General features: G+C 34.4%; 2 protein-coding genes and 1 long non-coding RNA gene across 3 annotated transcripts; all 3 read right to left on the bottom strand.

Moving 5' to 3' along the window:
• Window positions 1–254: 254 nt before the first annotated feature.
• On the bottom strand, window positions 255–1,283 carry LOC139776415 (uncharacterized). The gene is made up of 2 exons (XR_011719067.1): window positions 723–1,283; window positions 255–488 (listed from the first exon to the last, which is right to left on the bottom strand). It is a non-coding gene; the product is annotated as an uncharacterized lncRNA (long non-coding RNA).
• Window positions 1,284–1,312: 29 nt separating this feature from the next.
• LOC139776414 (F-box/WD repeat-containing protein mec-15-like) lies at window positions 1,313–4,486 on the bottom strand (the record flags this gene model as incomplete). Its single annotated transcript, XM_071713045.1, has 5 exons — window positions 4,258–4,486; window positions 3,733–3,895; window positions 2,901–3,049; window positions 2,584–2,825; window positions 1,313–1,325 (listed from the first exon to the last, which is right to left on the bottom strand). Coding segments are annotated over exons 1-5 (648 nt in total), but the record flags the coding sequence as incomplete, so codon positions are not given.
• Window positions 4,487–5,334: 848 nt separating this feature from the next.
• Window positions 5,335–12,270, bottom strand: LOC139776421 (F-box/WD repeat-containing protein 9-like). Its single transcript, XM_071713051.1, has 7 exons — window positions 12,190–12,270; window positions 11,669–11,831; window positions 8,454–8,608; window positions 8,112–8,374; window positions 6,147–6,381; window positions 5,786–6,088; window positions 5,335–5,466 (listed from the first exon to the last, which is right to left on the bottom strand). The coding sequence occupies exons 1-7, from the start codon at window positions 12,268–12,270 to the stop codon at window positions 5,335–5,337; spliced, it is 1,332 nt and encodes a 443-aa protein (XP_071569152.1).
• Window positions 12,271–15,118: the final 2,848 nt, after the last annotated feature.

Genomic DNA, 15,118 nt, shown 5'->3' with positions numbered 1-15,118 from the left:
ATGATATGATATATGATAATACAATGTATAAAATAAAATATATTTAAATACTTATTTAAATTATTATATAAAAAATATATATTTTCTCTTATTTTCTTCTCAATATAAAAGATCATGATTACGCAATAATTATGAGATGTGTTTACAATTATAACTATGATTATCGCTCAGCTTATAGTTTGCAAGCGATGTTAGTAAAACTTTTACTCGAAGAAATTTTGAACAAAACGATACGTACTTCTAATTTTGCAGAATGGTATAGATACATATATTACATTGTACATTAAAGAAACGCGTTCGAATAGTACCTTACAATTAGTAAAAACTAAGAACATACATCACATATCAAAGAAATACAACTGTAGAATAGCTATAGGTCACGTATAGAAACTTTCCGTTTATTGTTGTTTCGTTGAACACGTCAACTTCGGGCACCAAACCTCGATACCATCACCGGATACTGCGAGAGTGCCATTCAGATAGTCCATCTGCAACATAAAAATTCACGATATTGTAATATAAGACTTGTAAGAATGTTGTCAATTTTAAGGATTTTACTTACATTCGGAAGACAACGATAAAATCTAATTTCAAAGTTTAAATGTAAGCAAAAATTTAATTAGCAAACTATATTTTTATTTTACACGTTGATATTTAACGATTTTTTTCTTCAAAGTCAATGATACGATATTTTCAGCAAATCATATACGTGCGATACTCACGTTGTAGATATATCCGATCTCTGAACGTAAAGTAGCGATGGGCTTTGGCGGATCCGTAAGGCTCGAAATTCTGACAGTGCCGTCCATGGAACTCGTTATCAGGCATCCATGCGTCAGAAGCATTCTCGTTATGTATTTCGTATGCTCGGTGGAATAAGATTTCACTAGCTCGAAATCGTTCTTTAAATTTAGCACGTGCAACGTTGAGTGGAAGTATGTTCCGGCCCCGACGAAAACCAAATCCCGTCGTATATTTATACACATGGGTGTACCTGGAAACTAAAAGGTACACCTTCGACATCGTGTCTCGTTTCTCGATGATAAAAATTGACGTTACTGTGATAGACTTCATGGTCCGTCCGGCTCTTTGATCCCAAACGGATACCGTCTTGCCGTAGGTAGTGAGGGACAGGATGTATTCCGTGTTCATGGCCAGCCTTTTCACGTATGTAGTGTGAGGTCGGTAATGCCTGATCGGGTTATTTCTTGACCTCGAATCGAACACGTATATAGTCCCGCAGGATGAGCCGGTCGCAAAGAGATCCCGCTCCGGACACGATGACACACACTGAAACGAACGAATGTAATCTGTCGCTCCTCTGTCTGTGAAAATAAACTTGCACTTTTTGAATTTTATATTTTCATCTATTGTGCTACATATTGTTCTAAATTTATGTCATTTTGTGGCGAAAGCTTCATCTCAATAGCTTAGCGCATATTTTAAAAAATAACAAAGAACGAAATTTTTGTTAGCCCCATACTTGTTAAATTTTGAGTATTTTATAACTCCGCCGTATTGGACTACAATTGGGCTAATTTTTGCCCGAATACGATAGCAATATTTTATAACGTATTAAAAAAAATTTTTTTTCTATAGCACTGCACTAGTTTCCGATTAGTTGGATGTACGATGAAAAATACAGGCAACAGAAACAGGGAATAACACAAACAATAGATTTTTAACTTATCGGAAAGCCGTGTATTAATGCTACACCAGCTTTATTCTTGATTTCTTATTTCTAATCGCTAATATCTGTTCCTTGTTCCTTATATTTGTCATTTTGCGGGGGCCTTTAGGAACTTAGGTTTTAGGAATAGAAAAATCCCACACCATCCGAACCATGGTAGAATAATCACGTTTTGTAAATTATGTTGAGTTAAACGAAACAACCAAGCGACAATTGAAACAAGTACGGAAAAATCAACGGTGTTGAAAAAATTCAGCAAAAGGAGTAGAGAATATAAAAAATTTGGCAGCACAACTTTTAATAATTTAAAAACGCCAAATTTTTATGTTTACCTACTTTTCGATTTTTTTCTAGTAAATAGATAGATATATCGACGTTTTTTCAATGGTACAACGTGGCATGAGTTAGTATCCTTTTACTAAAAAAAAGAGCTTAATTGAGAAATAGTGTATGGGGCTAATAAAATTTTATTTTTTAAAACTTCTTTGAATACGGTTTAAAATATTGTTTTCGTATTTGCGGTAAAAATTAGCACAATTTTGTAGTTCAAGACGTGAATACTTGAATACTTGAATACGGTACGGTTAAAAGGAAACTCATAATTCAACAAGTACGGAGTTATCTCCACAGAGGTCACGCTCCTGGAATATTTAACATTGATGGAAAAAAAATGCGAGTGAAATAGTAATATGCGGTGAATTAGATTTGACGAATAAACTTTAGAATCGCGTTTTCGAATTATCTGTTTCAACAAGCGAGAGACACGGAATGCACTATATGCATTCGAATAATTTGGTGGGACACGATTATTTTTCCCACAAACAGGAAGCACTTTCCTCACTCAATCTTCTTATCGCGGAGCGGCCGAAAGGAACAGTTCTGCTATTACGTACAAATTGTAAGTTCTCTGATGGACAAGACCGGTGTTAGTGAGCACCCACGACTTGACCGTATTATCGGCACCGCAACTGTAGATCGTGTTGTCTATTGTCGTCAGATCCATGATACGTTGCCATTGATGTGCCTTAGCGATGCCGGCGGAATTCTCGATTTCGTGAGATAATTTCTCGCGTAAGGGAAGTTGTTTGTAAAGTAAGTCTTGAACATTTGTATAAACTAAATGAGAGATTCCATTCTGAAAACGGGAATCATTATCATTATATCGTTTTCCACAAGGAGAGAAGTCCACCTGACAAAATATGCTACCTACTACGTGCATCAGTAACACAGCATCCACCGTTGTACCAGGTATTTTCTCGATGAACAATCTCTTCTCTCTAGACTCTTGCTGTTTCCACAGTGCTGTTTCTTGTTTGATTGCAACGTATGACAACATCCAACACAGTTTGTCGGGTCTCGCTGTAATTGACACGTGACTTATAAAAAAATATGAAAATTATTTCATACCATAATACTGATTGTGAATATAAAAAAATTTATATACATATAACTTGAATTAAGTACAAATAAACTACAAGCACATTCTGGATCGAATGTCTACACAGAGAGAAAAAAAATGTTTAATGAAGTCTAAATACATTTACTTAAAATTATTTTGTTTATTGAAGTAAATATTTAAGCTAGTTAAATAAAAATATTTAATTCTAAATAAAAATGTATAATTCTAAATAAATATGTGTATTATATTGCGTAAATAAGCTGTTAAGAACCACATAATAAATATTCTTTAATAACAATATTTTCTTTTCAGTGTATTCAAGTTCTTACTGTATGCACATCCGATTGTTGCAGTAAACAGAGTTGTACAAGCTTTCTCGATGCGACTTTTTATAAATAAAGAAAGATAGAGATTAAGAAATATATAATGTTTTGTAAAACACGCTTATTTTTTTTAAGACGAAAAAGAACTAAAATACTGCGAAATATGAAATCTAACGCGATGTATGCAACTAATGTGCAATCTGCAAATGCTTGCGGAAGCTCGAACAGCGCTATGGCGTAAAATGGCATACAGAGTGTTTTATTTATTCACAAAAATAATTGGTCGTGCAAGGCGTAAGGTGTTATTAATTTGAACTAACCGGGAGGCAAAAGCGGATAGCTAGCATCTGGCCATATATGGTTAATTCGTGCTTTCCACAGTGAGTTTGCATCTTTTAAAATCAGGTAGAACCGTGTGCACACTAAGCTCAAACCGTGTACCAACGTCGATCCATCTAGAAAGGAACAAATATGCAGGAATATCTGAAATACAGCAGAATAAAAAAATTAAACGCACAACCAAACAAACGCTCCGGAAGAGATGGAGACAGAACGAAAGAGAGAGTCGACCGTCGCTGGTTCATCACCCTTCACTCCTTCGACAAGCGACTCTTACTACGGAACTTTTCGGAATAGATTCTGATCGAAATTGCTTAGTTCTTTTTTTAGATTTTTATTGTGCTTTTTTCTAGAGAAAAAAAAATAATCCCGATTGGAATCCATTCTTAAAAGTTCCATTATGCGTAACTAACGGATGCAGTAATAGCAACGATTAAAAAAAGGAATTTCGTGCACGTGTACGCAGGCACGCGTTACACGGGTTTTTCATTTTTTCTTGTACAAACCTCCACCGGGAGACGCTGCAGTGGTGACAGTTGTGCATTTTCCTCGCCGTCGTAGGCGCAGCTTGCATTCTCGTTATCCATTTTATCTCGCGGCGAATCTGAATAGTTTTATTCGATCTGCTCGAGACTGACTCGGTGGTTCAACGAAGGCGACTGAGGATGATGTGATTGGTGTAAACACGGAAGAATCGCCGTATATCCGGCGGTGCATCATGCACCCACGTGCATCGCACATAAGCGACGCCACCTATACAAAGTGTCGCAAAAGAAGTGGGCGTATCTCGATCGATCTGTATTCTTTCATAATGAATGAAGTGATTAAAAATTTGCATGTTTATTTAATAAACTTAATTAACGGTGTCTATAAATTTAATTTACGGTGTCTATCGAGTTGCGACGTAAAGAATTCCAATAGGAACGTAATGCGAAACATCACGCGTCATTCTGGAGACTTTGAATTCCATCCCACAGGACCTGCGACGATTCGGAAGAGGTGTTTTTTCCAGCGATCGAAAAAAGGATAAAGGGCGTTACCTATTACTCGAATACACGACTTGTACTTTTATTTATAAATGTTACAAACAAGCGTCTGGTACTCGAAGAATCTCTACACGGCGTCGCTTCTCGAGTCTGCAAACGCACAGTTTTACATGAGGAGAAAATGCATGATATTAAGATAAAACACCTTATCAGAAAAATTTGCAAAACGACAAATGATATGATATACATATGATATACGATAATACAATGTATTTATGGCACTTATTATATAAAAAAAATATATTTTGTCTTATTTTCTTCTCAATATAAAAGATCCCATCATATATGATTACGCAATAATTATGAGATGTGTTTATAATTATAACTATGATTATCGCTCAGCTTATAAACGCAAGCGATGTTAGTAAAACTTTTACTCGAAGAAATTTTGAACAAAACGATACGTACTTCTAATTTTGCAGAATGGTATAGGTATATATATTACATTGTACATTAATACGCGTTCGAATAGTACCTTACAATTAGTAAAAACTAAGAACATACATCACTTATCAAAGAAATACACCTGTAGAATAGCTATAGATCACGTATAGAAACTTTCCGTTTATTGTTGTTTCGATGAAAACGTTTCGTTGAACACGTCAACTTCGGGCACCATACCTCGATACCTGAGCCGGATACTGCGAGAGTGCCATTCAGATAGTCCATCTGTAACATAAAACACACGAACAGTTACATACAATATTCAACAAAATTCACGATATTGCAAGATAAGACTTGTAAGAATGTTGTCAATTTTAAGGATTTTACTTACATTCGAAAGACAACGATAAAATCTGATTTCAAAGTTTAAATGTAAATAAAAATTTAATTATCAAACTGTATTTTTTATTTTACACGTCGATGTTTAACGAATTTTTTTTTCAAAGTCAATGATACGATACATACGATAAATACAATGATACTTGTTTTTTCTTATTACCAATGATACGATATTTTCAGCAAATCTTATACGTGTGATACTCACGTCGTAGATACCTCCGATCTCTGAATATAAAGTAGCGATGGGCTTTGGCGGATCCGTAAGGCTCGAAATTCTGACAGTCCCGTCCTTGGAACTTGTTATCAGGCATTCGTGCGTCAGATGCACTCTCGTTATACTTCCCGTATGCTTGGTGGAATAAGATTTCACTAGCTTGAAATCGTCCTTTGGATTTAGCACGTGCAACTTCGAGAAGTTCCAACTTCGAAATGTGTTCCATGTTCTGGTTCCAACGAAAACCAAATCCCGTCGCATATTTATACACGCGAGGTGCGCTTCACCTGGAAACTAAAAAGTACACCTTCGACATCGTGTCTCGTTTCTCGATGTTAAAATTTGACATTACTGTAATAGACTTAATGATCCGTCCGGCTCTTTGATCCCAAACGGATACTGTGTCGTCGCTGGCGGATAGGATGTATTCCGTGTTCATGACCAGGCTATTCACGTCTCTAGTGTGAGGTCGATAATGCCTGATCGGGATATTTCTCGATCTCGAGTCGAACACGTATATAGTCCCGCAGCCTAAGCCGGTCGCAAAGAGGTTTCTCCCCGGACCCGATGACGTCGATGACATACATGATGACCATAATGACGAGTATAATATGTCGCTCCTCGGTCTGTGAAAATAAACCTGCACTTTTTGAATTTTATATTTTCATCTATTGTGCTACATATTGTTCTAAATTTATTATTAATTTATTATGTCATTTTGAGTTCTCTTTAACTCCGCCGTATTGAAATACAATTGTACTAATTTTTGCCGTAAATACGATAGCAATATTTTATATTGTATTACAAAAAAAATTTATAGTACCGCACTAGTTTCCGATTAAGCTAAATTTTTTTTAAATAAAAGGATACTAACTGATTTAGTAAAAAAATACTGTGCCATGTTGTACCGTTCAAAAGACATCGATATATCTATCCATTTAGTAGAAAAAAATAACAATATATAAACAAATATTGTTATAACACAATTTATTGTATTTCTACTATATTGTACTAATAACAGAGAACACAATACAAAAAAAAACAATAGCCGTAACTCAAGGAATTGATAAAAAGTCAATTATATAGGAATAGGTAAAACATAAATTAAATATTTTTTAATTTTTTAAAGTTGTATCGGGTTGTGTTCGACTTTTTTTAATGACAAAAAACCACACCAATTATTGGATTTTAACCCTTAAATGCCACCCGGGGTTCAGCGGACCCCAGACCCTTTACAATGATAGATTTTCAAATGTTCCCGCCAAAAATGGAGCTCATATTTATTTATTTATTATTTTTTATTTTTTTGATTTTGGAGCCAATATTTTAACTGTTGGCGATCTTAATTTTTTATACTATGTTGAAATTGAAATTTTAACAATATAAGCATTTTATTCTCTTTTCTAAGCCTTGAACAACATTGAAAATAATTTTCATAACTAAATATCAAAAAATCAATAAGTAAGGAGACATTTTTCATGCTGGGGTCTTTTAGACCCCATGTGTCATTTACGAGATTCTTGAGAGGTGTGGCATTTAAGGGTTAAAATACAACTACTGTTAGGAATTAGGTTTTAGGAATAGAAAAATTCGAAATTCCATCCCATCTGAACCATGGTAGATAATCACGTTTTGTAAATTGTGTTGAGTTGTGCTAAACAAAACAACCGAGCGACAATCAAAACAAGTACGGAAGAATCAATGGGATTGAAAAACTTCAGCAAAAGGGGGGAGAATAAAAAAATTTAGCGGCACAACTTTTAATATAATTTGAAAATGTCAAATTTTTATGTTCATTTACTTTTCGATTTTGTTCAGTAAATAGATAGATATATCGATGTTTTTTCAATGGTACAACGTGGCATAAAGTTAGTATCTTTTTACTAAAAAAAATTTTGAGTTTAATCGAGAAATAGTATACTAACAAAACTTTGTTTTTTTTTAACTTTGAATACGGTTCAAAATATTATTTTCATATTTGCGGCAAAAATTAGCACAATTGTTCAAGACTTGAATACTTGAATACGGTACGGTTAAAAGAAAACTCACAATTCAACAAATACGGGGTTATCTTCACAGAGGTAACGCTCCTAAGATATTTGACATTGATAAAAAAAACCGAGTAAAATAGTTAATATGCAGTAAATTAGGTTTGACGAATAAACTTTGGAATCGCGTTTTCAAATTATCTATTTCAATAAGCAAGACACAAAACGCACTATTTGCATTCGAATAACTTGGTAGGAAACGATTATTTCTCCCATAAACAGGAAGCACTTTCCTCACTCAATCTTCTTATCGCGGAGCGGCCGAAAGGAACAGTTCTGCTATTACGTACAAATCGTAAGTTCTCTGATGGACAAGACCGGTATTAGTGAGCATCCACGATTTAACGTTCCAATCCAAGCTGCAGCTGTAAATCGTGTTGTCTATCGCCGTCAGATCCGTGATACCTGAGTTATGTGTTAATTTGCGGCGGAAATAGGAATTCTCGATTTCATGAGATAATTTCTTACGTGAGGGAAGTTCCTTGTAAAGTAAGTGTGTGTTTGACGTATAAACTACATGAAAGATTCCATTCTGAAAGCGGGAATAATTATCATTATATCGTTTTCTACAAAAAGAGTAGGGCCACTTGACATAATATGCTACCTACTACATGCATCAGTGACACAGCATTTATAATGTTATCTATATAACCACGTGTTTTCTTGATGAACAATCTCATCCTTCTAGAGTCTTGCTGTTTCCACAGTGCTGTTTCTTGTTTGATTGTAACGTATGACAACATCCAACACAGTTTGTCGGGTCTCGCTGTAATTGACATGTGACTTCTTACATAAAAAAATATGAAAACTATTATTCATACCATAATACTAATTGTGAATACAAAAAATTCATACACATATAACTTGAATTAAGTACAAATAAACTACAAACACATTCTGGATCAAATGTCTACACAGAGAGAAAAAAATGTTAATGAGTCTAAATCCATTTACTTAAAATTATTTTTTTATTGAAGTAAATATTCATGCTAGTTAAATCAAAATATTTAATTCTAAATAAAAACGTATAATTCTAAATAAATATGTTTATTATATTGCGTAAATAAGCTGTTAAGAAGCTGTACAAGCTTTCTCGATGCGACTTTTTATAAATAAAATAAGATAGAGATTAAGAAATATATAATGTTTTGTAAAACACGCTTATTTTTTGAAGACGAAAAAGAACTAAAATACTACGAAATACCAAATCTAACGCGATGTATGCAACTAATGTGCAATTTGCAAATGCTTGCTGAAGCTCGAACAGCGCTGGCGTAAAATGGCATACAGAGTGTTTTATTTATTCACAAAAATAATTGGTCGTGCAAGGCGTAAGGTACTATTAATTTGAACTAACCGGGAGGCAAAAGCGGGTAGCTAGCATCTGGCCATATATGGTTAATTCGTGCTTTCCACAGTGAGTTTGCATCTTTTAAAATCAGGTAGAACCGTGTGCACACTAAGCTCAAACCGTGTACCAACGTCGACCCATCTAGAAAGGAACAAATATGCAGGATTATCTGAAATACAGCAGAATAAAAAAATTAATTTCTTTACAGTTTTTTAAATAATTAAATCGTGTAGATTTAATTCCAGGGAGAGAAGAATATTAATTTTCCAACGATAGCTGTGTTTGAACATGTAGTCCGACAAATAATCGGCGCGCAGTTTATTAAGTTGGCATATATGTATATATATATACATTGTAATTCGTTACTTCTGTAACTATTAATTTCTTTACTTGTGCACCACGTACCGCGCCTGACTCGTATTGCCGTCTATTAATTTGTTGTCATTTTCACGAGTTTAATAATATATTTAAAAAAATTAAACGCACAACCAAACAAACGCTCCGGAAGAAATGGAGACAGAATGAAAGAGAGAGTCGACCGTCGCTGGTTCATCACCCTTCACTCCTTCGACAAGCGACTCTTACTACGGAACTTTTCGGAATAGATTCTGATCGAAATTGCTGAGTTCTTTTTTTAGATTTTTATTGTGTTTTTTTTTCTAGAAAAAGAAACAAAATATTCCTGATTGAAATTCATTCTTAAAAGTTCCATAATGCGTGACTAACGGATGCAATAATGGCGACGATTAAAAAAAAGAATTTCGTGCACGTGTACGCAGGCACGCGTTACACAGTTTTTCATTTTTTCTTATACAAACCTCTACGGGGAGACGCTGCAGTGGTGACAGTTGTGCATTTTCCTCGCTGTCATAGGCGCAGCTTACATTCTCGTTATCCATTTTATCTCGCGGCGAATCTGAATAGTTTTATTCGATCTGCTCGAGACTGACTCGGTGGTTTAACGAAGGCGACTGAGGATGATGTGATTGGTGTAAACACGGAAGAATTGCCGTATATACGGCGCATCATGCACCCACGTGCATCGCACATAAGCGACGCCACCTATACAAGGTGTCGCGAAAGAAGTGTACGTATCTCGATCGATCTGTATTCGACTATTTCATAATGAGTGATGAAGTGATTAAAAATTTGCATGTTTATTTAATAAACTTAATTAACGGTGTCTATAAACTTAAAATTAACGGTGTCTATCGAGTTGCGACTTAAAGAATTCCAATAGGAACGTAATTCGAAACATCACGCGTCATTCTGGAGAATTTGAATTCCATCCCACAAGACCTGCGACGATTCGGAAGAGATGTTTTTCCCAGCGATCGAAAAAGGGATAAGGGATGTTACCTGTTACTCGAATACACGACTTGCACTTTTATTTATAAATGTTACAAACAAGCGTCTGTGTTTAAAGAACACTGCTAGAGTCGACCCAGGTAGCAAGCACTCGTCATTTTGACGTCAATATTTGGTCATAATTGGTCAGTGACGTCATTCGTCGATTAAGTGACGTATATTTAACGTCATGTTTTAATACGTCAAAAAGACTTTGTAAAATGACATTATATAGACGTTTAATTGACTATCCAGGTAGCAGACAGTCGTCATAATGACGTGATTCTTACGTCATTTCATGACGCATGTTACGTCATTTATTTCTAAAGTTTAACATAAAAATAACGTATTTTTCACAGTATTTTTCACAGGAATATTCCTACATTTATAGAGTGTTTCGTAACTTATTTATGATTGAAGTGGTGAATTTATGGTATAAGTGGATCTAGTTGCGTGTAATTATAGTTTTATGACAACTATTTCATGCAGTGTTATGACTATCAAGAAGATATCATTATAAGATTTTTGAACACTAAAGATGTACCTGTTATAGACAAGTACAGTTAATAAGGAAGCATCAGGATCAGGAGATCGTCACTGTCCACTGGATCATCGAAGTCAAGCGACTCGGACGCGGTACTGTACTAGGATAGGTGACCGCCTTGAGAGCAGCTATACGCACATGGCATATGTGTAACGAAACAGTTAAAAAAGTTTTTTTTATCTTAGATAAAGAAAAAGAACATTTTTTTATAAACGTTTATCAAGTAGACATTTTAATTTCATAAAAAACATTTCTAGAAACCGGTATGTCGTACATTGGACCTATTTTTGCCGTCAATAAAACGTCAGAAAATGACGTCGTTGTGGATGTGACTTAGGACCGTGAAAAATACGTCATTTTTACGTTAAACTTTAGGAATAAATGACGTAACATGCGTCATAAAATGACGTAAGAATCACGTCATTATGACGACTGTCTGCTACCTGGGTTGCAACTAATGTGCAATTTGCAAATGCTTGCGGATGCTCGGACAGCGCTGGCGTAAAATGGCATACTGAGTGTTTTATTTATTCACAAAAATAATTGGTCGTGCAAGGCGTAAGGTGTTATTAATTTGAACTAACCGGGAGGCAAAAGCGGATAGCTAGCATCTGGCCATATATGGTTAATTCGTGCTTTCCACAGTGAGTTTGCATCTTTTAAAATCAGGTAGAACCGTGTGCACACTAAGCTCAAACCGTGTACCAACGTCGACCCATCTAGAAAGGAACAAATATGCAGGAATATCTGTAATACAGCAGAATAAAGAAATTAAACGCACAACTAAACAAACGCTCCGGAAGAGATGGAGACAGAACGAAAGAGAGAGTCGACCGTCGCTGGTTCATCACCCTTCACTCCTTCGACAAGCGACTCTTACTACCGAACTTTTCGGAATAGATTCTGATCGAAATGCTTAGTTCTTTTTTTAGATTTTTATTGTGCTTTTTTCTAGAAAAAAAAATCCTGATTGGAATCCATTGTTAAAAGTTCCATAATGCGTGACTATAACGGATGCAATAATAGCGACGATTGAAAAAAGGAATTTTGTGCACGTGTACGCAGGCACGCGTTATACGAATTTTTAATTTTTTCTTATACAAACCTCGACCGGGAGACGCTGCAGTGGTGACAGTTGTGCATTTTCCTCGCCGTCGTAGGCGCAGCTTACATTCTCGTTATCCATTTTATCTCGCGGCGAATCTGAATAGTTTTATTCGATCTGCTCGAGACTGACTCGGTGGTTCAACGAAGGCGACTGAGGATGATGTGATTGGTGTAAACACGGAAGAATCGCCGAATATCCGGTGCATCATGCACCCACGTGCATCGCACATATTAAGCGACGCCACCTATACAAGTAGTCCAGTAAATGTAGGAAAACACTTGGAAAGTTATCCTCGAAGAGTAAACTTTTTTGAAAAGTGTTTTTTTGGGTTTCAGAAAACATGTCCCAAAAGTTTACCAACGTAAACCCTGTGCTAAATGTTTTATTTAAGGAGGTTCAGTGGCTACAAAAAAATGCAGCCAGTTTCATGAAATTTTAATATGTTATTCTGGAATGCAAAATAGAATTATGTGAATTTTTTGGGAATATTTCACCGTCCCGTTTTGATAAAAATCTACTCTAAATATTGTACTTTTTAACATAGGTTCTTATGAGAAATGACATATTGCATACCTTCAGAATGAATTAAATAAGTGCAAGAAAAAATGCAAATGATAAGGAAAAAAAAATATGCACATGTAACTTTTAGTAATTTACAAATAAATGAGCGAAAGAAAGGGGAAGGTTACCGCACATTTTGTAGAAAAATTAATTATTAAAGCATAAATTGCTTGATTTTTCGTCTGCTAGACTGCCACGGTCGTGAATGACGTGAACAGCAGCACGCACTATACACGCGGCGACCAATCAGAGCAATCCCCTTCACTCCCACTACTTCAAACGCTAGTGCGCTGTTACCAGAACCCCCGCGTCACACTACTCCCTCCGATGAAGCCTTCGAACCTCCTTAACAAAAAAGACCGAAAAAATCGATTTTTTGAGTATAACTAGAAATACATTAATTTTATGAAAAAATAAACCATGCCAATCGAAAGAGGAGAAAATTTTACTAAAGAAACATATCTAAAGTTTTCTTAATATTAATATGCGTAGGAGTAATAATTTTTTAATTAACGTTTCAAAGTGCGTCGATGCTGCCCCGTGTGAAGCCGCCTGCAGAGTACGCGGACGCGCGCGCACTTTTTAAAAAGGGTTGTAACTTTTGATTGGGTCGATAGAATCAAATTTTACAAAAAGCATTCGAAAGTAGACGTAATTTACTAATTTTCAAGTGGTTTAGAAAAATTGAAAAAGCATTTTGAGTATATTTAAATCGAATTTGAAGAGAGGCGATGTGAAATTTTTGACTTATTGTACTAATATCATTGCCATTTATTTAAATTTGCAGATTTTCACTTCTAAACTAAAGCATTATATTCTTAAAATATGTGCTGATAACATGCAATAAGTGAAAAAAATGACAAAAATTTTTTTTTTTAAGTTGGGACCTCAAAGTTGATAGTTTTCTTGAAATTTCGTTATGTCAAAATTGATCAACAAGTTCGACTGCAGATATTATTGCTTAGGAAATAGATATTGAAATTTAATAACAGGGTTTTTTAAAGTTGAAAATATGTACTTTAAGATGATACAAGTTTTATTTGAAAAACATTATATTAAGCAGGTGTATTTTTCAAAAAAGTATATAAAAATAAATGTCAAACTAGAAAATATGAAAATTTCTCTATTTTCAAAGTCGAAAAAGTAATAAAATTTTTTTTTTTTTTTTTTTAATAACTTTTGGGATGTTGTAGCTTGGGTTTTAAACTTTAAGACTATATATCGGAAATATTTTTTTGAACTTATTATTTTAGTGGCTACACGCAATTTAGTAAAAAAAAGTCGTATTTACGACAAGAACAAAAGCAAACGAAGAACATAATCGATATTTAAATTACAATATGAATATTGTGACTTAATAACAATGAATATTATATTAATACTAGACACTACAGACGCGCGCTTCGCGCGCGCTATTAACATTATGCTATTACTATTACACTATATTAACTCCTTGATACACACCCTTAGGAAAATTTACTTAAAGTTTTTTAAAGTTACTTAAAGTATTTTAAAGTATTATAAAGTATACTAGCCGTAATAATAGTATACTAATAGTATAATAGTAGACTAATAGTATACTGACAGCCGAGCGTAAAGTTTTCTTTAAGTTATTAACCTCAATAAAAACTTTATAAGCAAGTCGCAAATATACTTTAAATTTACTTTTAACAAACGTAATACTTATAAATATACTTTAACTTTACTTTTTATAAAGGTAATACTTAAAGCTGATTTTAACTTATGCGAGTTGTTTCAACAGTATACTTAAAAAAACAAGTTCCCTTTTTCACCACACTTGCACCACGAGACATTAAGAAATATTATATCATATATCCAATTCAAAATTTTATTACTCTTTTTAAACTGAATTTGTTTCTTAAGATGATTTTTGGAAAATTATATATTTGCGCTGGTTATGACATATGTAGACTATATATAACACTTACATCAAATTAAGAAGTAGTCTACCACGTAAGGCAGTTGGCTCACGATCCAGAGGTCCCGAGTTCGAATCCCACCAAGGTAAGTGTGTTTTTCAAATACGAGAAAATATTTATAATCATAGACTGCATCTTAAGAAACAAATTTAGTTATAAAATAGTAATAAAATTTCAAAATAAATAATTTTTTTTTATTCCGGGTGAATATCGGAAATCAGTGTCCTCTAGTATTAAGAGGACTGCAATCTTAAGTCTAGTGTCTCATGGTTAGAGGATATTCCTCTAGATTTTAAAATATCTTCTTGAGACCGTATTTCAGAGGAAAATCCTCTAAAATCAAGCGGGAGCCACTAAATGACAGAATATTTTTTTTTGGGTGATTAATAGTAATTGCATGAGTTAACTTAAAGTAACCTTTAAAG

The sequence above is a fragment of the Temnothorax nylanderi genome, unplaced genomic scaffold, assembly GCF_030848795.1.
Source record: "Temnothorax nylanderi isolate EJ_2023f unplaced genomic scaffold, tnyl_v1.0 TNYL_tig0119_pilon, whole genome shotgun sequence".
Lineage (NCBI taxonomy): Eukaryota > Metazoa > Arthropoda > Insecta > Hymenoptera > Formicidae > Temnothorax > Temnothorax nylanderi.
The sequence above is the reverse complement of the archived record's forward strand: the minus strand, read 5'-3'. Positions and strand labels throughout refer to the sequence as shown.

Bases quoted from the DNA above. Each gene is read 5' to 3' on its own strand.
- LOC139776421 (XM_071713051.1), bottom strand. From the start codon at position 12,270: ATGGATAACGAGAATGTAAGCTGCGCCTACGACGGCGAGGAAAATGCA. The intron at 11,832-12,189 runs GTTTGTATAAGA...GCTGTATTACAG, and splicing joins TGCAGCGTCTCCCGGTCGAG to ATATTCCTGCATATTTGTTC. The intron at 8,609-11,668 runs GTTAGTTCAAAT...TGTCAATTACAG, and splicing joins CTATCCGCTTTTGCCTCCCG to CGAGACCCGACAAACTGTGT.